The sequence below is a fragment of the Opisthocomus hoazin genome, chromosome 4, assembly GCF_030867145.1.
Source record: "Opisthocomus hoazin isolate bOpiHoa1 chromosome 4, bOpiHoa1.hap1, whole genome shotgun sequence".
In the NCBI taxonomy this organism is placed as follows: domain Eukaryota; kingdom Metazoa; phylum Chordata; class Aves; order Opisthocomiformes; family Opisthocomidae; genus Opisthocomus; species Opisthocomus hoazin.
The window spans coordinates 72059010-72081539 of NC_134417.1; the positions used below are offsets into that span (position 1 = coordinate 72059010).

At 37.2% G+C, this 22530-nt stretch overlaps 1 protein-coding gene across 8 annotated transcripts in view; it reads left to right on the forward strand.

Moving 5' to 3' along the window:
• SLC39A12 (solute carrier family 39 member 12) overlaps positions 1-22530 on the forward strand; it is a 49495-nt gene that overhangs the window by 15739 nt on the left and 11226 nt on the right. For 5 of the 8 annotated variants that reach the window (XM_075419470.1, XM_075419468.1, XM_075419466.1 and 2 more), the window contains 7 exons: positions 1788-2069; positions 4603-4810; positions 7634-7836; positions 13019-13190; positions 15902-16074; positions 17339-17491; positions 20854-20917. In XM_075419470.1, coding sequence (XP_075275585.1) covers positions 1788-2069; positions 4603-4810; positions 7634-7836; positions 13019-13190; positions 15902-16074; positions 17339-17491; positions 20854-20917 — 1255 coding nt within the window. Of the gene's footprint in view, positions 1-1787; positions 2070-3906; positions 3947-4555; positions 4811-7633; positions 7837-13018; positions 13191-15901; positions 16075-17338; positions 17492-18698; positions 18810-20853; positions 20918-22530 lie in introns of those variants that run through there. The other 3 variants (XM_075419473.1, XM_075419471.1, XM_075419472.1) reach the window with 3 other exon arrangements.

The following is a 22530-nucleotide window of genomic DNA, read 5'->3' on the forward strand; positions in this document are numbered from 1 at the left end:
TAGTAATGGCAAAATAACCAGTGATGAACCAATTTCTGTCCTCTTGATATCTCCTCAAAGGTCACTCTCCATGGGCTAGCCATATACTACGAAGTAGCTGCGTCTTTTACAATACACCTGTTTCCTTCCAATTAGCAATTTTCAGTCATTTTCCTTTGCAAGCGCAAACAACAGCCTCACTGATTACAATGTATCCTTACTGCATTTTGAAATGTTATACAAGTCTTTGAAAATCTTCCATTATGCACAGTATGTTTGTTGATTACTATTGAACATTTGAAAAGGGTGGCTGACTAACCTGAGGTCTTCTGGGATGGAAAACAAAACAGCTATATTCCTCCTAGCCCAAATACTAATTCTCAGAGACATGCATTAGAAAAAGGTAGAACTTGATAGACAACATAGGCAGGGCACAGTGGATCATACTGTAATGTAGTTTATATATGAGTATAAATATTTAATTTGGCAATTACTATCCACAGTTCTCTTTTGTTTTAGATTAAGTATTTGTGAGAATTTTTGTTAGAATTATTTCTGTTAAAAAGTAGCAGCTCGTTCAATTCCTTCAAAGAAAGTTGGCTTCTGAACATGACAATGCATATTTGATTCCACTAAGCTTCTGTGTAGGAAAATGAGCTAACATGCAAGGTAAACCACACTGACCAACACATCATGCTTGTAGCCACAAACCATTCAGTTTGACAAACTTGGTTCTGTCTGGATTCATGATTTCATTAGAGTGCAGTTTTGATCCTCCCATGGTACCTTCATGTGTTGTAGTTTGTTCTCTGAAACGTACAGTCCGGCTGCTCTACCATAATATTTGAGATTAGCTGACAAGCCTATAACATGTTTGGAAAGGAACCAGTTGAAAAAAAACAGCTACACAATGAATGACAGTAGCTACAGGATGTCTTCAGGAAAGATTCTTTATTCTGGAATTCAGTATCTTATTTCTCATGGCCTGACGTAGAGCTCTATTAGTCTTCTGGTCTGATTTTAAAGACTAACTTTTGCTTGAGCTGGCAAAACTTTCTGGAAAATGTCTATGTCAATAAAAATGCAGGGCTTTATGTATATATATATGTATTAAAAAATCTGTGCTCAGATAGAAAGCCTGTACAGTGTGAGTATATCGTTTCACTCCCTCTTGAAATGCATTTGAGGACTAGTGTTAAGACCTTGTGCTGGTTTTCTGCACTGGACCAAATTATTCCAGTTAACAGAATTCACTGAGAAAAATTAAAAATAGCTTTATGGTTGCAGGGTCAATGAAGTGTTTTAACAATGCATTAAATATGATGTAACTTTTGTTTACATATCCTGAATTAACCACAGTCCAGATACAGTCTTGGTCTTATAATATAAACACATATAGATTGTACAGGTGAAAATATGAATAGCCCTAGCCCTTATCTATATATTTACAACCAGAAATATAATCTGTTGAAGCCAGTGAAAGACTTTCACTTCTCTACAATGTTTTATCAGAGTTAATCCTGTTTTGTAGTAAATCCTAAATCTCTTGGATACATGACATTTCTTAAGAACAGAAGGAGCTCTAGAAAAAAACATGGTGTGATCTTGCAGCCATAGAACTGCAATGAATTAATGAGTTACCTGCACCCTCTTCCTGCCATTCCATCAGCCTGCATCTATGTAGGCTGAGGTTCTATCCCTTAAATATGAGAGTTGAATTCTCCTGATCTCCTCTCTTAATTGTATTTGCAGATGACTGGCAATGTGTTACTTGAGTTGAATTTGCACTTGTTTTTATTTTTTCACAGTGCCTTGAACCAGATACTTTGTTACTAATAGCTGGTGGAGACTTAGAAGACCATCTCAGTGAAGAAGTATTTGAGAGAATTTCTCTTATTATTCTCTATTACGTTCTTCATCATAGAGATGTGTGTTCTTCAGAACTCAGCTTGAATAATAAGGATTATAAATTTTACCTTCAGAGTATGCTTAGTTTAAGACATGATGAAGACTGCTATTATTTTTCACGGAATGAAACTGAAGATATTTTGGCTGCAGTAAGGCAACATTTTAAAACTTCTGAAACCAAGGTAAAGAAAACATAAGTAAAAATAACTTCATATTTATTACTGGTGTAAGCCTTAAAGATAGATCAGACGTTGTGTCAGTATCATGGTCCTCCAGAAAACTGGTAAATGTGTGAGAGCACAGGCTGGACATTGGTCTTTTGTTGCATATGCTGTTTAATACTAGCCTTCTCCTTGAAACACTTTTGGCATGTGCTACCTAGCGCTTCCACGGCATCCACTGAGACATGGTTGGGGACATAGCACACATTAGGGACTATTCCCAACAGGTAATTTAGATGCAGTTGTCCTGCTTAGGGCAGATGGAAAAAAGTATAGCTGTGTAGATGCAAGATCTTGCACTTGGCTTCAAGGACAGAAAATACGTTCTCATGTCTTGTATTTACTAGCATAGATATACTAGCAGTGATTGTATTTAAATGATATAAAGCAGAACAGCCCCAAAACAGATCTGGCTGTATAGCAGAAATGCTGAATTACTTTGCTGTGATGAGATCCCTGCTAGGACCTGCAGTTCCATGTCCTTCCAAAGCAAGGTGGAATAAGGAATCTGTCCAAAGATCTGATGTTTTCCTTCAGTTGGGACACGTGCATTTGTGACTATCTACCAGCATGGATATGGCTTGGAGAAAGAGTGATGCAGATAAGCTTAAATTGAAAAACTGAAAAAAATAAATTAAAAAAAAAAAATGCATATTGAGTATATTCAGCCAAAATCATCCTTTTTAAGTCAGGAAACATACAGCAAGTTTTCTCACCACTGTTTATTATTCCTTATCTGATGTAGGGTCTAGAAAATAATAGAATAATATTCTATAGTTCACAATCTAAATAAAAAACGTATTCCTTGTAATGGGCAATAAAATAAGTTTTTGCCAGGTTAGATAACTCCTAAAGTACAGGTTGACCTGCTGTGAGAAGCCCCTTAAATCTGTTCATAATGTACAGTTAAGTGTGGTTTGTTGCAAAGTTTGAATTGGCACTTTTCTTTTTCATTTCATTAGATTTTAATTTACACCATACTGTAGTATAATTTCCTACACAAACAGAAGATGGCTAGGAGTCCTGGCTGTGCAGCAGAATGCCGAGGGCCTCCAGTTCCTCTTTCTGTGTTCTTTGTGTAATTGTTTCCCATCATAAATTATTCATTGACCAGTACTTTTGGTTCTGAGTCTTGGTGAACGTGCCGATTTCCACGAACTCCAGTGGTATCTGGGCAACTGTGAAGAGGCATCAGTGGGTATTTGGCATGTCAAGATAGAATAACAATCCATAAAGTGCTTTACTGTGTGGTCTGTTTGTTTATGCTGGCAGTATAATCAGTTGTCAAGCCTCTTCAGTAACTAAGACTTTACTGCTCATTGACATGAGGGAAAAGAGGGGTTTTTTATGAAAGGTACTCAAAATATTGTAGACTATCTAATGCTTAGAATCATAACACTGGAGTTATGGAAAAGGGCCAATGATGCAAGGTGGTAATAGAAGAACAGCATTTTTAGTGGCTCTTTATATGTTTTGGTTTCACAGAAAATATTTTCTTCTAAGTAACAGCCGCTAATGTATTATTTTAAATGAGTGGTGAAATTTCAGGTTGTGGAAATGTAAATATGTAACGGGTGGATGGGAAAAGAAATGCCAACCTCCTCTCTGTGGCGTTTAAGGCTATATATAGAGAGATGAGTATGTGTAAACTAAATTATTACTGTACTGGCTCATCTAGTTGACTTTTTAGTTTAGTTAATATGGGTTAGAGAGAGATGAACTTTTTCAAAAAGTTCTTTTTCAAAACAATTTTCGCCATTTTTTTTTTTTGTTTCTCTCAAACCTCAACTGTTTGCAGTGAAAATAAACAAGAAAGGCAGAAATGGAAGAAAACAGGGGTAAGTTTCCAGGTAACTGAGAGAGCTGTACCCTGCTCCCTCACTTCAGACCTGCACACATCCACACCCATGGGTGTACACGAGTGTCTGCTGCTCCTGTTTGGTCAGCCAGCAGGGGAGCCACCCTTTATCTGCAGAATTGTATCTTTCCATACTGTTCCCAGATAACTGCCCCATAACAAACTATCAAGTCTATTTAATAGATAGGGAAATAAAGACATTAAGAGAATTCTTTCAGAAGTTTGAGATAAAGAGTTAAAGTCTGTATTATTTGAGTGAATTTCTTGTGCCTTAATAAAAATCCCTCCCTTTTCTGCCACTTTTTGGAAGTAGATGTAGAAGTAATTGAGGAGGACATGGGAATAACAGAAACAGCATGAAAATAACACAAAGCAAAAATAACCTGAGTGAAGGACTATACTTCTTCCCCATCAGACACTGCGCAATATTTCAGGCTTGTTGATTCTATGCCTGTTCTCCTGAAATGTCCTCCGTTTCGCACTTGCTGTCCTGCTGTCAGTTACAGCTTTAATCTTAGTATTTTTTCTACCCTGTCTGTCTGTGAAAGTGTTCTCTCCAGTTTCTCTTCCTGTCACTCTCATTATTTAGATGGAGGTGACCAGAGCTGCCTTCATGCTGTTTTCTCCTGATTTCAGTGTGTTGATGTGAGTACTCTGGAGAAAAATGCTGATATAATGGACAAAGATGGTGCTGATGAAAACACTCTTCCACGCCTGGCTGCTTTAATCATTACTCTGGCTCTCCAAGGAGTCTGTATGGGGAAAGCAAGTTTGCCCTCACCAGAATTTTTTATAAAATATATTTTCAATTCTCTGAACAGTACTACTGAGCTTCAAGTAACAGGTAAGCTATTTATTCATCTCTAGTTGCCTTTTGCAACATACTTTTGATGTAAACTATCTTTAAATGCCTAAAGGACTTTTTGCACTTCATTTTAGATTTAAATGCCATTTCATTTTAGAGCTGTTAAGCAGTCTTTTCTAAATTTACAAACAAGGCTGGAAAATAAACTCCTTATTTTAATAATTCTCTGAGAGGTATAAACCAAATTGTTACTGTGATTATTAAATGTGTACCATCACATTAATTTATTACTTAATTGCTCAGCACAATCTGAACTACGCAAGAGAACTCTGAGAGTGGCAATCTAGCTGGGAGGGCAGAGTTCACTGGGGCCTTGTTTACATTGCTTCTTGCAGATCTTCATGCAGATCTTGATACATTGTAAGACTCATTTAGGGGTAGAGGGGATAATTCATGTACGGTAGACAGATTAGACACCTTAGTCACTCACACCTCAGTGTAGACATACCCCCAGAAAAATGAAATAGACACAGGCCACTATGGTTTGACCAAATGCTTTCTGATATCTGCCTAATGGGCCTGAAAACATCTTTATGGTTTGTGCTTCCATACCCGACTTCTGATCTTAGTACCCAGTCAGTGGGTCTGGAACATGCAAAGTTCATTTTCTTCAGGAGCTCTGTTGCTAGATATATCAGAAACGCTACTTAACCATAAAGAAATAGAAGTATGGGAGAGTTCGAAGTGGTCTGAAAATGGAAAAAAAAAAATAGAAAACACATGTTGAGCTCTCAGCAGCTGCTATTAAGTTCTGTAAAAGATTCTGCATGCTTAGCAGTTTAAGAAGCTAAACCATGTACTCAAGGGCCTAGTATGGATTTAGAAGGTTATTATAAGACATCTACTTTTCCTTATTTGTGGTAACTGCTAATAGCAACGCTTCATAAGCTTTTCAAACCACTTCTTAAGTATGGGTTAAAACAGCTTAAAAAGTTGAATTGAGCATAGGTAGAAACATTTTTGCCACTCAGGTTACACAGAGGTACGTTGAAACACAAAAGTAAATGAGAAAAAAAGAACAAAATTCTCAGCCCTAAACTTGGACTCCTAGGTTGTACTTGCATAAACTAGTTTTGCAGCAAAACCCTTCCTTTGAAATTGCCAAGCCAGAACTTCTGAAGCAGTTGACTTCCAAGAATGAGTGCAGCACAGCACTACTAAATCGCTATATGTGGTGAAATTCAGGCCCCGGTGAAGACAACAGCAAGACTTTATGGTTGGTGGAGTTACGGTGTCATTCAGAGAAACAAAAAAATATCCTTGACCAGTTTGTTACAAATTAAGTGTATTTTAAGCCTAAGCTAGTTAAAATGTTCCTTTAAATTTATTTAAATTCTTGATAGCAACTGCAGGAAAGAGCAAGGAACTAGCAGCATGAAGAATAAGAAAATTAGAGTTGACTGCTTTAAAAAAAAAATCTAGATTCAACTCCATTCAGATCTGTTTGCTCAAGACAAAGAAAGTAGATAAACATCTTATCACAAGCCTTTTTGTAAGATTTAGTATGAAGTCTTATGAGGAACAGCTGAGGGAACTGGGGCTGTTTAGTCTGGAGAAGGGGAGGCTGAGGGGAGACCTTATTTCTCTCTACAACTACCTGAAAGGAGGTTTTAGTGAGGAAGGTGTTGGTCTCCTGTCCCAACTAACTAGCGATAGGACGAGAGGCAATGGCCTCAAGTTGTGTCAGGGGAGGTTTAGATTAGATATTAGGAAAAATTTCTTTACTGAAAGACTAGTCAGGCATTGGAATAGGCTGCCCAGGGCAGTGCTGGAGTCACCATCCATGGAGGTGTTCAAAAAAACATGCAGATGTGACACCTTGGAACATGGTTTAGTAGGCATGGTGGTGCTGGGTTGATGGTTGGACTTGATGAGCATAGAGGTCTTTTCCAACCTTAATGATTCTATGATTCTAAGATTATACCATTTGCTTTTGCTGAATAACAACATTAAAAAATAAAGGATTATCACATTTTGATCTAAATTCCTTTGAAATTAATTTGTGGTCTGCCTTTGGTTCCAATGCGCAAACTCAGGTTTACAGAAACTATCACTATTGCTTCGTCTTTAAAATGCAGGGGTGAAGGAAGGTGGATAGCATAGAGCATGGCCCCACATATAACCAAGCTTTTCTTCAGCAGGCACATCTATTGCAGTCAAGCTGTGTCATGGGATACATCCCTGCATTGTCTCAGGTTTGAATTAGGGATCCTGGCTCCCTCGTTCCTACTTCAGTGCTGTAAACAGGCGTGATTCCAGATTAACCAAAGGAGAGAGAAAATCCGCTGTCCTGTGTTCCACTGCTGAAGCGCGAAGGGCAGCATGGCATCCTGAAGATCACTTTCAGGACACCCTATAAAGGATCTGTCCTCCTGGTCTTTCTGGAGCATCCGAATACCTGGTCATGGCATCCTAGCATGGTGTTCGATTTACACAGGATAATTCAAAGAAATGTGAAGCTCTTTTGCATTAATTTGTAGATAACTTTGGCAGAGATCGATGATTAAATGGAAGACAAACTGCCTTTCAGTCACTTCTGTTTTCCTCTGAGATAGTCATAGGCAAAACATCTGAGTATGGCACTGGAAAGAAGGAAAGGCTGACTATACAGATGTCTTGAACTTCTACAGGTGTTAAGCGGATATTACCTGCAGTACTAAACTGAGGAGAGAAAAAAGTATTAAAATGAGAAGCTGAATTAATGTTAAAACTAACAAAATTTTAACAATTACTTTTGGTTTTGTTTTTTTTTAAATGTGTATTTTCCCACAGTAACATGTCTGTTTTCTAATGAATTAATAGAACTAGAACAACTACTGAACATGCTTACAGCCAAAAAGACCTGCACTGTAAATGGACAATTGCACAGCCACAAAAGAAGACGTTATCGTACGGCAATCAGAGATACTGGAACCAGAAATACTCCAGTCAAAGGAAACTATACAAAAGGAGACTATCTGAAAGGTTATTTTGAAGAACATGAAAGGAGCACAGACTGGGACCAGGTTAATTTATCTTCATGTTATTATAGTATTGGTCACAGAATTTCAGTGATAGAAGTTCAAATTGCTTTGCAAACACTGTGTTATTTCTGAGGAAAAATTTCTTAGTTTCAAAAGTTGTGTAGATACTGATAAAAATATGTGTTTCTATAGTTACATTTGTTTAAATATTAATAGGGGGAAGAACTTTATGGATATTGAATGTGTGATTAAAGTGTCTGGGAGGGGCTAACAGAATTGTTAGTGTTATGTGGAATCAGGTGTTTCTTCAAGACACAGAGGACTGTAGTACTGTGGCTTCAATGTTTTCACATTTATTTGAGATTTCTTGTGCTCTTATGTTGCAGAGCTTCTAGGGCCCCTTAAGTGACCTTGTGGAAAGAAGGGTTGTTCTGTACTAAGGAAAAAAACTGTGAAAAGTAAATTAAGGTTTCTACGTAAGTTGTTTTTAAAAGGCTTCTGTAAACTGAAGATTGGACATTTCCAAATGCTTTTAATAGCCATCTATGGAGTCCAGAAGCCTCCTTTAGAAAGTATAGAGTCTGTAAGACAGAACTTTAGCTACTACGTAGTATCCTCTTTGAGGGCTTTGAAGAATGGTGAGTCATTGCAGGTGATTTTATCCTTATCCTAAATCACAGAATCACAGAATGGTAGGGGTTGGAAGGGACCTCTGTGGGTCATCTAGTCCAACCCCCCTGCCGATGCAGGGTCACCTACAACAGGCTGCACAGGACCTGGTCCAGGTGGGTCTTGAATATCTCCAGAGAAGGAGACTCCACAACCTCCCTGGGCAGCCTGTTCCAGTGCTCCATCAGCCTCAAAGTGAAGTTCTTCCTCATGTTCAGATGCAACTTCCTCTACTTCAGTTTGTGCCCGTTGCCCCTTGTGCTGTCGCTGGGCACCACTGAAAAGAGTTTGGCCCCATCCTCCTGACACCCACCCTTGAGATATGTATAGGCATTTATTAGGTCCCCTCTCAGCCTTCTCTTCTTCAGGCTAAACAAGCCCAGCTCCCTCAGCCTTTCCTCATAGGAGAGATGCTCCAGTCCCCTCATCATCCTCGTAGCCCTCCGCTGGACTGTCTCCAGCAGCTCCTCCAGTTTCTTGAACTGGGGAGCCCAGAACTGGACACAGTACTCCAGATGAGGCCTCACTAGGGCAGAGTAGAGGGGGAGGAGAACCTCCCTCGTCCTGCTGGCCACAGTCTTCTTCATGGACCCTGGGATCCCATTGGCCTTCTTGACAGCCAGGGCACAGTGTTGGCTCATAGTCAACTTGTCATCCACCAGGACACCCAGGTCCCTCTCCACAGAGCTGCTCTCCAGCAGGTCCGCCCCAATCCTGTACTGGTGCATGGGGTTGTTCCTCCCCAGGTGCAGGACCCTGAACTTTCCCTTGTTGAACTTAAGTTCAAATACTAGAAAATAAATAATTTTTGGTTATGACAATGGTTAAGATGCTAACTGACTTCCATCCTTTAGACTGGAAGACATTCCTTAAACAAAAAAGGAGACTTCAAAGTATATACTTTGTCTATATTTTGACATATACATTTGAAATATATACTTCAAAGAGTATGTTTCTATTGTTTTCAGTTCTTTATAGTTTAAGTTAACTCAAAGACAATATTTGTTCTCCATTTAGAAGAATAAGTGATGTGCAATTGACTTTAGCTGTGTGGTCATTTTATGATGTGGAACCGAGACAAATGGCATCTGGTTAAATGCCGTTCTGATAGGTATTTATCTGTGCAATTTTATTGCATTTGGAATACATACTCTATCAATATGTTTATTTCTTTCCAGCTGACCACATGCTGATCAGCATGACGAAGCATTTAATGGAGTCTCAAAGTAATTTTAAATGAAAGTAATTTAAAATGTGTTTCATATCAACTTTAAATTATGAAGGACAGAACTTTGTAGTGGTACTATCTGTACAAGAAGTAAAATTGTTCTCCAGCAATAGAAGAACTTATAAAACACAGTTTTTGATTGCTTGAACTTCTGAGACTGACTGTAACTCAAAAAATAAGTGTTCAAGGGAGTTTTGTGAGGCTTGGGAGTCAAACTGAGAGCCAAATATTCTGTATAGATGAAAAACATCACAAAGAAATGTCTGGAGAGAAGAGAATTTATCTTCCATATTAATTCCTAATTCTTCTTTTTTATTCCATTCCTCTTCTTTCTAGCTATGTCTCTTTTCTTGGACATATTCCATTAGAAGGCTTTGTGTTTCAATGTTGTGTTGCTAATTTTGTCTCCTGCTTTGTGCACATATCTATGATAGCCATTGTGCTCCATTAGTAACAGATGCTGCTACAAATGAGGCATTGACTCGTTTATGGTTTGTGTTTGCTAGCTACATTAAGATCTGTAATTTGATTTTTAGATACGAATTGTATTTTGAAACATCATCACAGAAAAAGGTCACTGCTTTCTTTTTAAGTCTCCACTGATTTAAAAATGCCTATAAAAGAGGCAAGTAGCAGATGATCTAAGAGCAATAATATGAAGTTCCATTAAACTACGTCACAATATCTATGTGTTTATTTGTTATTCCTCATTAAAGAGGATCTTGGAAACCAAAATCATGCATGCATGCATGCATGCATGCATCCATCCATCCATCCATCCATCCGTCCATCCGTCCATCCATCCATCCATGCAGTTTTTCCATATATGACTATGCAAATTTGATTTACTTGTTTCTTCAGTATCATCCTCCAGGAGTACACACATAGTTGCTTTACTAATGGAGACTTAGTACTCTACCTCCCTATGTTAAGAGGCCTAAAAGGCTAGGGCTTGCAACTGGAAAAGATGCAGGCCCTAATGCCGCAAGTCTTAGAACAACATTTTACTAAATGAGCGCTAAAATTATTCTTTTGTGTGGGCATGGACAGTTTATTTTCCAGGTAAGATCTTGCTTTTTCATTTAAAATTCCTGATAATAAAATCACATTAATATTTATTAATATTTATGTTCATAGTAATCGCTCCCAGACCTCATCTTGTCTATCCTGCTTCTCAAAACAGGGCCAACATCACAGTCAGATGATGTTTCTTAGGGCCATGTCCAGCTGCATTCTGTATGTCTCAAAGACGGAGATTCCACAGTCTTTCTGGGAAACCTGTGCCAATGCTTTATTGCCTTCATTTTTTTAATTGGAATTTTCCCTGCTGCAACTGATACCTGTTACCTCTCATCCTTTTGCTGTACACCTCTGGGAAGTCTCTGGCTCTATTTTCCCTATAAAACCCATTATATTATTGAAGTCCTAAGATACTTCCCAACTCCTCTCCAAACTGAACAAACCCAGATCCCTCAGCCTCTCCTTGCACATCGTGTGCTCCAGTTCCCTAGCCATATTGGTGGCCCTCCATTGGACTTCCTCCAATTCACCAATGACTTTGTTGTACTGCTGGTTATTAAATGACATAGTCCAGATGTGGACTCATGTCCTGAGTGGAGGGCAATAATCTTTTTCCACTGCCTGTTGGCTACGCTCTTGCTGGTGCAGCCCAGTATGCAGTTAGCCTTCACTGCCACAAGGGCACACTGGTGATACATGTTCAAGTTGTCTGTCAGGACCTGAAGGGCTTTTCCTGTAAAACTACCTTGCAGTAAATTTTTCTGAGCCTTTGTTGATGCATGAGATTATTCTGTTTGAAGCACAATAAATTTGTCTTTGCTGATCTTCATGAAGGTCTTGTCAGCCCGTTTCTTTGGCTTGTCAAGATCCCTCTAAGTGGCAGCCATGCCCATCAGCATATTGACTACTTGTTCCCGTTGGATTTCATCTGTCAATGCAATATGGTACACTGTATTCCATCACTCAGGTCATCAGTGAAGGCAATAAATATCAGTCCCGTACTGACAGGTGACGAATGCTGCTCATAATCAGCCACGATCTAGACTTCCAACTTCATACCACTTTTGCTGTTCTCTACTTCTGGAGTCAAAACCACTGCCTAGAACAGACACGCTGAAGGTCTTCTCCAATATGGTAGCTCCTGCGTTGTCTTCCTGCGCTCCTTCTGCTTGGAGGCAGAACAGACTAGATCTAGATGGCAAGATCAACTGTTATCCTCAAGACTTGAATGTAGTATTCAGAATAAATACATCAGTGCTTATTTCATTCAGTTTCTTAGGCAGGAAGGTGTGGGGTTTTAGCTGGGTTATTTAAAAGTAATGACAATTACAACTTTTTTATTTAAATAGTAATTTTCTTTCAAAAGAAACCTAAGTTTCGGTGATTTGAAAAAGATATTTAGGAATTCTTTGATTCTCAGATGCAGACTAATTTAAGTGAGAGAAACCACTATTTATTTCTTAATTGAATCACAACTAATCAGATGAGAATAAGAAATGAAGATTATTCCTTCAAGTAAAATAGCATTTTTGATCTGGACTTCTTTTTCAAAGTTCTTACAGAAATTGGCACTAGAACTGTTCTAATGATAACTGCTCACATTTTTACTAGAAGTTTCGTCCTGGAAATGAAAAACCGATTCTTCATGAATATTTTCAAATACAAATGTTCCCAAGAAAAGTAGGGTTTTTTTGACAGAGACGTTTCTAACAAAAACAAAAGTAGTTGAAATTCTTAAGTACCTCTAGTAATACAATCATTTAGTAATCTTTAGACCAAATTTATACTATGTAACATCTAGTTTGCTGACCTTAAAGTGACATGCCATTGTTAAAAGAATTAAAAAAAACAACTTAGTTCCATATATTACTAAAGGTGCAGCACAAGGACAAATTGCAGTACTGCCTTGATACAGGCAGTATCTCACATTAATAGCAATATTATTGCTATTAACATAGTCTTACATTAATAGGTAAGAATATGATTTGTGTTAGCATTAAAATAATTTTGTTAGGACATATGACAATAATCCTCATGATATTAACAGGCTTCACTAGCAATTGTGTAACTTCACCTCAAGCATTCTGAAATATATAGTAGTATCAAGATTTAACTGGAAAAAAACCCAAAAAAATAATTAGAAGTAATTGAAGTAATTAAATTAATTTATCCAGAAAACAGTATATGGAAAACAAGTTTTTTCTAGACTGTATAGCCCTGTGTTTCTCTAAGATTCTGTATTTAACCTCAGCATTAAATGCAGGTATATGCAACATATTCAGTATTTGTTTATACTTTTCTATATAGGTTTGTTTCTCTGCCAATGAACTTGTGAAGATATTTTTAAAAAATAGTTCTTCCTCCATTTCTAAGGACCACTTCGAGCAAATCAGTCCAGCTATCATTCAGCAACTACTAAGTTGTCCGTGTCAGCTTCCTGACTCCAAGCAGACAAAGCTTCCACCAACAACTTTGGAAAGTGAGTTATGTTGTTATCAGTAATATATTATAAAAATTCAGATAAAAGGGTGCAGGGGCTTAACTTCTGGATACATTTCATTCATTAATAAAATTAAGCCAAAACATGATGAGATTCATGCACTCTGTCATTTCATAGCATATATGTCGATAATAGTACTGTATTGAGAAGTGAGGGGATTGAATGGTCTCAATTTTATATTAGGCAGAATTCTATTTCAATGTGTAACGTTTTAAGCTTTCTTCGTTTCTTAGAGGACTATTTGATGTAGGCAGCAGGTGAGCGATGACAGGTCCTTATCAGCGGGTTGCTGGGCAATAATGACCTATTTTTTTATATTTTCACCAAGTTTATACTGGAGTCTTTGCATTGCTCTTACATATGTCATCAAGGTTGTGTTAGCTGGCATTTTATACCATGATCTGGCAAATGCTTGATGTAGATAAGTTCTCTGTGAATGCTGCTAGTTTTTCATGTTGTGGTATTTTACATCAGAAGGGCTTTGGGGATACTACCATGGGAAAAAGAAAAACAGTTAGAAAACCAGTCACATGGGCAGTAGGACTTGTGTGATAGAGCTGGAACAAGAACTAAGTTAGAGTACAACCAGATTGTTTCCAGTTGCAGTCATAGTCCTCACATGCCACTGCTTCCAAATATTTCTGCCCTGTCTGTTCTGCTGATTCAGCTTCTCCTGTAACCAATCCCTAGTCCACCCTATCAAAAAAAAATCTGAATCTGATCCGACCTAAGGGCTTCTTAATGTGTTTCCTAGGGTTTTTTTACTTTAAACCAGCGACATCTGGGAAGTGGTTACAAACATGGTGTAAGACAGGGGTTATTAATTTCTGGTGGGGGATCTGGGAGCCAGGAATGAGCAAAAAGGAATGGGCATCTAACCATAACCACCTGCAGCTAGAGCAGCACTTTTAGGCTACAAAATAATGCCTTCAGTACCTTTATCCTAATATCTACATGGCCAGCTGTAAATGACTAAGTCTTTTAGGAGCTAGTAAGCTTTCCACACATCCTGCTGGCCAATGATCCTTATGGAACAGCACTTTCCATCTCTAAATTCTATCCGTACTAGAAGCTACACATGTTAAGCAGCTTGTGGGAATGATCTGAGTGATTCCATGGTGTACAGATTAATTGAACTATGGGTGTGAATTGAACAAACATGTTAGACAAGGGCACGGAGGGACACTCGTGGTTATGCCCAGAATGGTTATAGGAAAAAGAAGCATACAGAATAGGAAGAATTAGTATAGCTCCCCAGAAGGCAGTAGTCCCTCTTTCTTATGTTATCTCTCTTCTCATTACCTGAACACCTTGCAGTCTTTACTGCTTTTATTTGGTCTAAGCTACACGGATATGCCCATTTCTCACACAGGAAATCAAGGGACAAAGAAAGAAAGGAACTTACGCAGGTCATATACAAGGTCCATGGCAAATTCACAGTTGAGTGAGATTCTCCCAAGTCTAAGGCCATCAGCCCAATCAATGACATTTTAGTGATCTCATAAAGGTGGGAGATCTGTGTAGATGAGAAAAGCTGAACTATTCAAACATAGAATGGACTGAAGAGCCCATTCTCCAGCCCTTTCCCTGTGCTTTTTGGCACAGGAAGGTTTCCATGACCATAGGGACACTTCTGCTGTCCTGAGACAGACAAAGGACTTCATGTTTGATCTATGTGTGACCTAGTGACCTAAGCATAGGCTCATTAATTTTATTTTCAGTTCTGTTTTACTGACAGGCTGTGCTGTTTTGCCTAAGTCACCAAGGCTTGACATTCCATAGATATCTACTATACCCTTGTATTTGGACGTGCAGTCTGTGAAATTTAGTGTCTGATTTTATGAGGTGCTGAGCACTTGCAGTGCTATTAAAGTGTAAAACATGAAGTGACAATTTTGAATATTTTGGCATTAGTTCTTTTATGTCTGTTTCTCGTCAGTGTTTTACCTCCATCATAAGACTTTCATACAGATTAATCAGGATTCATGTTGTGCAAAAGGTTGGAAATGTGAGCAGCATGTAACTCTGAAGAATTATATGAGTAACCTTCCAAAAATCCCAATAACTTGGGAAAAATAGGTTGGTGGTCCTGATCTAGTAACTGAAGGAGTGTATGTCCACAGAACATTTGTAAACCTAATTTGAACCAAAAAATTTATGCTTAGAACTTAAATTAGATGCCTACATTCATCTGAGGTTTTAGGCCTTGTTTACTGAATATGATTTGGCTAATAATGTGGTGTTGTCTGTGAAGATGCATAGGTGTGGCATGTGAAATAAAATAACAAGCATAAATCTGTTAAAACAGAAAACAAATGCAGAGCAGCATCTACTGTGCTGCTCTGCATTTGTTTTCTGTTTAACAGAAAACAGCATCTACTGTGCTGCTCTGAGTGTCTCTAATTTACACAGTCACAGTCTATTTAGCTCTTTAAGGTCAGAAATTTGCAAGCATTATACTGCATTACCTGTAAAGCCTGAAAAAATGAATGATTTTTAGGTTTCCAATTCTGTCATCTGTGTCACACGTGACTAGAAGAATCTATGTGGCAAAATGAATCACTTCTCCTCTGTGTGCTTGTACACAGAGGTGGCAAAGCATAGCCTCAAAACCAAATACAAAACAAATAAATACAAGTGCTGAATTATTAAAGGTGCCCTTGTTTTGTTTCATTTGTTTTTCCCTACAGAATATGGTTACAGCACTGTTGCTGTTTTACTTATTACTGTTGGATCTATGTTTGGTACAACCCTCATTTTATTTAACTCCTGTCAAGAAATCTATACACTCATTTTACAGCTGTTTGTCGGTTTGGCTGTTGGGACCCTTTCTGGAGACGCATTGCTACACCTTATTCCTCAGGTAGGTAATACACACCTTTGGGTTTTAAAATGTTGACAAGTATGCATGTACGTGCACACACACACACAGAGAAAAGTTTCATTTAAACCTGGCTAATGCTCATCTGTTTAAAAATAAAGCTTTCCATGAAATCTGTGAACCAATTTTTAGCATTCCAATTACATTTGCACTTTGTAGTTTAGAGAGAGATTCCAGGTAGTAGAAAGCAGAAACCAATGAAAGATTAATTCAGAGAAAATAAGGTTCCTATTTTCACAAAATCTTCTCAGAAAACCCAAAAGTCCTGTGCAAGCCAGGTTGTTAGAAGTGTATTAGACTCTATGAGGCATATTCTGCAATGCATTTTAGGATAAATTATCCATAGGTTGTATGAGTCCCATCCACACATTGTTCCAGAGAACTAAGGGCTGTCAGCCTAATTAGTCCTGCTGCCTAGAATTGTAATAAAATGGGTGCTATGATTTTTTCCTAAAGTAATAAAATGTATTTTAAGAATAGGATAGCGTGGAAAACAGAACCAAACTTTCCATTGTGTATTAATTTATTTTTAGCTGAGTCTCCTCTGATATGACACAACTGCTATGAGTAGACTTCAGCTAGTCATTGAAAGAGAGCTTCACACCTTCACTTGAGATTCTGGTCAAAATGTTCTTCTTATTCAATACATCATCTCTGGAAGCAGAACCCAGAGAGTGGTTTAAGGAAGGCAATTCTCAGTGAATGTCAGACAAAAGTGTTTCTTTAAGAACCACCTTTTGAGTATAAAAGTATTCTCTTTCACCAGTTTTAAGTGATGTATCCAGTAGCCTTTAAAGTCCCCACTTTCAGAGCAAAGGAGGGCTACCATGCTGTGCCACTGGGGAAAAAAATGGAAGAACACCCAGCAGCAGAAAGATTTATGGATTATTTTCAACATGAAGTTTACATCTGAAGATGATGCAAATAACTTCCTAGACTTTAAAGCTCAATTTACTGCAAACAAAATACACCATATAAATATATATACATAAAGGATAATTTGATAAAACAGTCTCTAAAAATAATGTTACTTTCACCACTGAGAGATAATGAAGTGTAGCAGAGGTTCCTAATAATTCATTTCATTCATATACTATTCAGCTGATTAGCTCAAAACACAATTTAAATTTGAAAGAGATGGCAAAAGAAAACTTTGAGAATAAATTGAATTAACACATTATGGATTACTCTAGCCAAAATTAAAACATTGCCATTTTAAATTTTTATACTTTATCTTTTTTTTTAGACTCTTGGTTTACATAAACATGAAGCACAAGAGGCAGAACATTTCTATGATGGTAAAGAGTATATTTGGAAACTTTTGGGAATAATTGGAGGAATTCATGGATTTTTTCTGATAGAAAAGTGTTTCTTTCTTCTGGTAACACCACGTGATGAGGTAAAGCTTTGTACAATTTATGCTTAAAAAAAGCTCGTTTATTTTGAGATTTTGTGGTACACAAAATGTTAAAATGGTTCTGGAAAATAATTATCATTTTTATCAGTTAAACAAAGCACTAAAAATGCTTTCCAAAGTGCTCCTACTAGATTGATCTTCAATGTCTACTTTTCTTTGCTCTGTGGTTTTTGTATCCTTCATGAATGTGTTCCATATATTTATAACTCAAGAAGGAAACAGTTGAATATGTTCTATAAGCATACTTATGGACTCATTAGACTAGCACTGGAGCAGGTGAAGAGTATGTATCCGTATGAAACAGCAGTGATAGTTGTTTACTCTAGGCTCTGTTTGAAGAGGAGAAAAATATAGATGTAAACACAACATATTTTCAAAAATGATATCTTAAAATCTCCAAATTGTTTTTGACCCCTATCCCAACAGATTTGAAAAATCTAATATGTATGTTGCAGTCAGTAGAACCCAGTCTTATATTAATAGTATCTCCTTGCTCACTGCCATGCTTATTGTAATTCTGTTACTTCATTTCAGTGTGGCTGATGCCTGAAAATATGCACAAGGATATAAAGTAACACTGAGTCTGATGGCTCATTAAGTTTCTCAGCATGGGGTGCTATCTTAATGTCACTTATGAAGGCTAAGACTTTGCTGGTTCTGTTCTACAGAGAGTGTTTAATGACTGGCCTGATTTAGATACGTAGCAATGAGTCCCTATTCCCATTATTTTTGAGTCAGCCTTAAGAATATTGTGTGATTAATAGAATGAGAATATTTTGATGATGATTATAATTTGTTTGTTTGGTAAAAAGTAGTCCTTTTGGTTACTTATTTGGAGAGAATGGCTTTATCACCATCCCACAAATTTCAAAACAACTTCTACTGAGAACTAGATGAATTGTAAAAGTTAATTTTTATATCCATCTCAGCTTCAAATTTTGATCTTCAGTTTTAAAACAAAGTAAGTTTTTTTGAGCCATTGTGGTTGTCACTGATTTATCTGATTAAGTTTTCAGGTTTTTTTTAAACAGATAAGAGTTAGGAAATGTTGCTAGCCAACAATCTTTGTCAATACGTTGTGTTTTGAAACAAATAATCCTTATAAATGCTAAACTTTCACAAAAGGCTGAGAAAGATTGCAGCTGTGTTCACTGGGTTTCAGAACTAATTGCAAAGCATCTTCATTCAGCAGGGCCTTTCTTTAGTTAATGGGCACTGGGGACATTCCCATGATCTTCCAGTGGAATCTGAATTAAATGAACACTCAGGCAGAGGCAAATCTACTTCAGCCATACAGTTGGTAGGTTACCAATAAGACATACTTCCCTGATTTTATATCCTTCTTTCTCTGTTCCTCAAAAAAATGAACCAAATTAATGTAATAAATCACTATTATTTTTCATTCTTTATTAATTTGTCCTTTATTATGTGGCATGATTGTCAGGAATCTCTAGATTTTGAAGTTCATAAGAGTTTTTACAGACAATTCAAACACAAATTTTACAATAACTTTTCTTAAGTATGTATCAGATTGACATAATAATACACTTCCTTTATTACCTTTTGTTAATAAAATTCTTGAAGATTTTCCTCCTCGTTCCTTTTTAAAAATTTATTGTATGTAAGGGAAGACTCTCCCATGGCAAAAACTTCAGGATTTCTGCAGTGAAGTGCATAAATAGTGAACAGATGAAATCTTGGACTGTTTTCAAAGATTTGAAGAGTGACATAAACAAGCTGGATATCTGGGAATGGTGCTACCTGTAAGAAGTTACATAATTTTCTATTGGTCTCTGGAGAGTATCCAGACAAATATATCTTTGCAAACTAAATTGGCTCATACCTTTTAACCTTTTTCTCTTTTTCCAATAAATCTCTTCAGTTTATATGTGGTATCTGGATATACAAGTTACTGGTTGTTTAAATCAGAATCTTCAGACACCTTCTATAATGTGAAATCCATTTTACTAGAGCAGTTGCGATGGGTAAAAGCCTCATGAGCCACTGCTAATCTCTCAAACACAGTTGGGAAGCTCTCAATTGAATGCAGAGCAAACAGACGAGTGAAGAATGTTTACTAATTTGTAAGCCACATCATAGCTTCCTGTTTATGATAATGAACGACCTTGTCGTTCCTCTCAGCTGCAAGATCCCCCTAAAGTTGTGTATAGATCACATGAACTAGCGTGGCTTAGCTAGTTTGTGCAAGAGAGGCCAATTCTTCAGAAACATGTAAGTAATAGCAAGACAAACAGTGGTTGACTAAGAAAAGCCTGTAAATCCTTCAGGTCAGTGATTAGTTTTGCAGCTTTGACTCAGAGTTCAAAGAAGTGGCATGTGAATAAATACTAGAAGAAGTGGAACAATTACTGGAATTCATATGACTGGCTGCAATAATGGGGATTAAAGACTTTTATTTTTCTTTTAAAATGTAGAATTTAAAACCCAGATCCTTTCCCTTCCCTCCTCATGCTTCTACGGCACATATCCCACATCACAACCAAGTGAATACAGCCAAGAAACATATCCTGTTTTGCAGCCAGTACACAACTCTGCTACAGTTTTTGAAGTGGTGGCTGCTGTCCCTAACAAAGCACTCTTTCGTGCTGCTGTTGACTCTTCACGGGCTGCCATAATAGCTTTAATATGCTTTTTTGGCCAAAAAAAAAAAAAGAAAAGAAAAGATAGCAATTATAAATTCAGTTTTTCTGGTTTCAAGCAAGCAAGATTTTTGGCTTATCTCACCCTTGCACAAATTTATAATAATTTCTCTAGTCAGAAAGAAAAGCCCCAGGGAGGTAGGGGGAGAGAGAGATTCCTCATGTTCTCCCTTCTCTTCCCAAGTTGCAGTTTCTGTTAATTAAACATTAGGGCTGATGCATCAAATTAACTCTCTAGGATAAGGACAACGATATTCTCTATTTCTTCACTTGAAAATCCTATAGACACCCTATCCAGCAGGAAACTACTATCATCTGGTCATGACAAAATCAAAAGATACAATTTGAATTATAATGTCCTTTTTAGTTCTGCATTTGGCTCAGATTTTTGTGCATTCAAGCAGAAACATGATTTTCCTGGGTTACAACAGCACTTGTGACTGTCTTTCTTCCTACTTGAATTAGACTGTAATCTTTTCTGGGCAAGGGAGATATTTTTTATATGTGTTTCTGCAGTACCAATCACACTACCAGTGCTCAATAAATGATTCTAATGATGGCTATGCAAATAACAGTGACTATCTTCAATTCAAAAAGCTTGAACTTATTTGATATTTTCCTGTATTTAGAGCAGCAACTGGAAGAGCCCCTTAACACTGATCCATTGTGTTTGCTTTTAACTAGAGAAGCCCAGAAGATTCTGAGTCTGCTGATGTTCCTCCAGAGAGTAAGGCGATCAGTAAAAAAAGTGAGTATCAATAAAAGACTAGACAAGTAATAGGAAAAGCCTTCAGACCCAAAATGGAATTGAAAGTGTGAAGCTGGCTTAGCTCTGTGTTATGTGCTGCATCACCACATCTGATGGTGCTTGGCTACATAATTTAATCTCTGCTTAAAGACCTTTTCAGCTGCCAACCCTGTAATTGTGAAGTTCATTAATCTTATACTGTCCATGCTTTAGTGTTTGTTTACTCACTGTTGCAACCCATTTTTCTAAAGCCTTTGCTTAAAGGGAAATATTCAAAATTTAACACAAACCAGATTTTTATAATTGTAAACTTTGCTTGGGTTTTTATTTCTGAAGGTGGTGAAACAGTTGTTTTGTTGGCTCACTGTACTAATACAATTCTGCTTCATTCTTCTCTACACAGTAAAGCAATAGCCTCTTTAAACCAGTAATGATTTATTACATGTATAGAATTACGGACTGATGGATCTCAGTTTTAGGATAATCTGTTTTCTTCAGAGAGATTCAGAGTAATTCCTATATTCTCTGTTTTGTTGCTGCCTAGTCCAAAAAATGGGAAAATAGAGCATAAACTAAACCCTGCCTTTGACTGTACTTGTGTGATCTTGGTGAACTTAGTAGAGTTGGAGTCATTCAACTGAGAGAATAACATTTTAATTGAAATCAGTTTATTTATTATCATCAACTCCCCTTTATTTTGTCATCTCAGATCTCAGGTCATCAGTTCGATTTATTTAATAATGTCATTCTGTTCTTCTAGGTTTTTTGTATTCTCTGTTCTTGTGGTCTGTATTTCCATTTCTGAGGCATTTGAAATCTCGATTTCCATTTCTTCATTCTCACCTATCTGGCAGTACACAATTCAGTGCCAGTTTCAGTGTGACTATCTAGTCCATCTCTAGATGTTTCCATTCTGATAAATCATCACTACCTGCTAAGCACAAACATATTTGTCATGATCTCAATGTTATTTGTTCCAAATAACTAAATTTGGTGTATAATTAAATTTGGGATAGTTTCTCAGTAATGTTCTTTGTTTGGTTCCATTTTTAACTCCCACTTCAGTTTTACATCTATATTAGAAATCAGTAAGTGAAACCATAGTAGTGAAGTGAGGTTGTTTTGTTTCAGTGGTTTTTTTGAGAATACATCTCTTCAAAAGTTTGTAATGTTACAGTTCTTATGAGTAGCTAGATGCATAAACATACCTGGGTACCTTGATACTGATCTGAACTTTTAGGTGGGGTTTTTTTTTCCAAAATGTAATGGAATTTGCAGCTCTAAGACAGAAGCCTGACATCTCCAGAAAGGGCAGACTTCACTGTAAATGCGTGTGAAGTAGGACTGTGAGAGAAGTCAGTCACCTTAGATAGTTAGTGAGTAACTCAGAAAGCAAAAAGCTGCTGGAAGAAAAAGAAGTCTCACTGGCCCTCTCCTCCTTTATCCACACTTGTTCTATCAATATCTGAAAAGATCAACCAGTAGAATTTTATATTTGGTATCCTCAGTGAGACTTTAAGTAGAAATATTTTTGCTGTATGAGTAATGAAAACATTGGAGAAAAGATCTCTTTATGGACAAATGTTTGCTTTAAATTCTTATTCAAAGCTTAA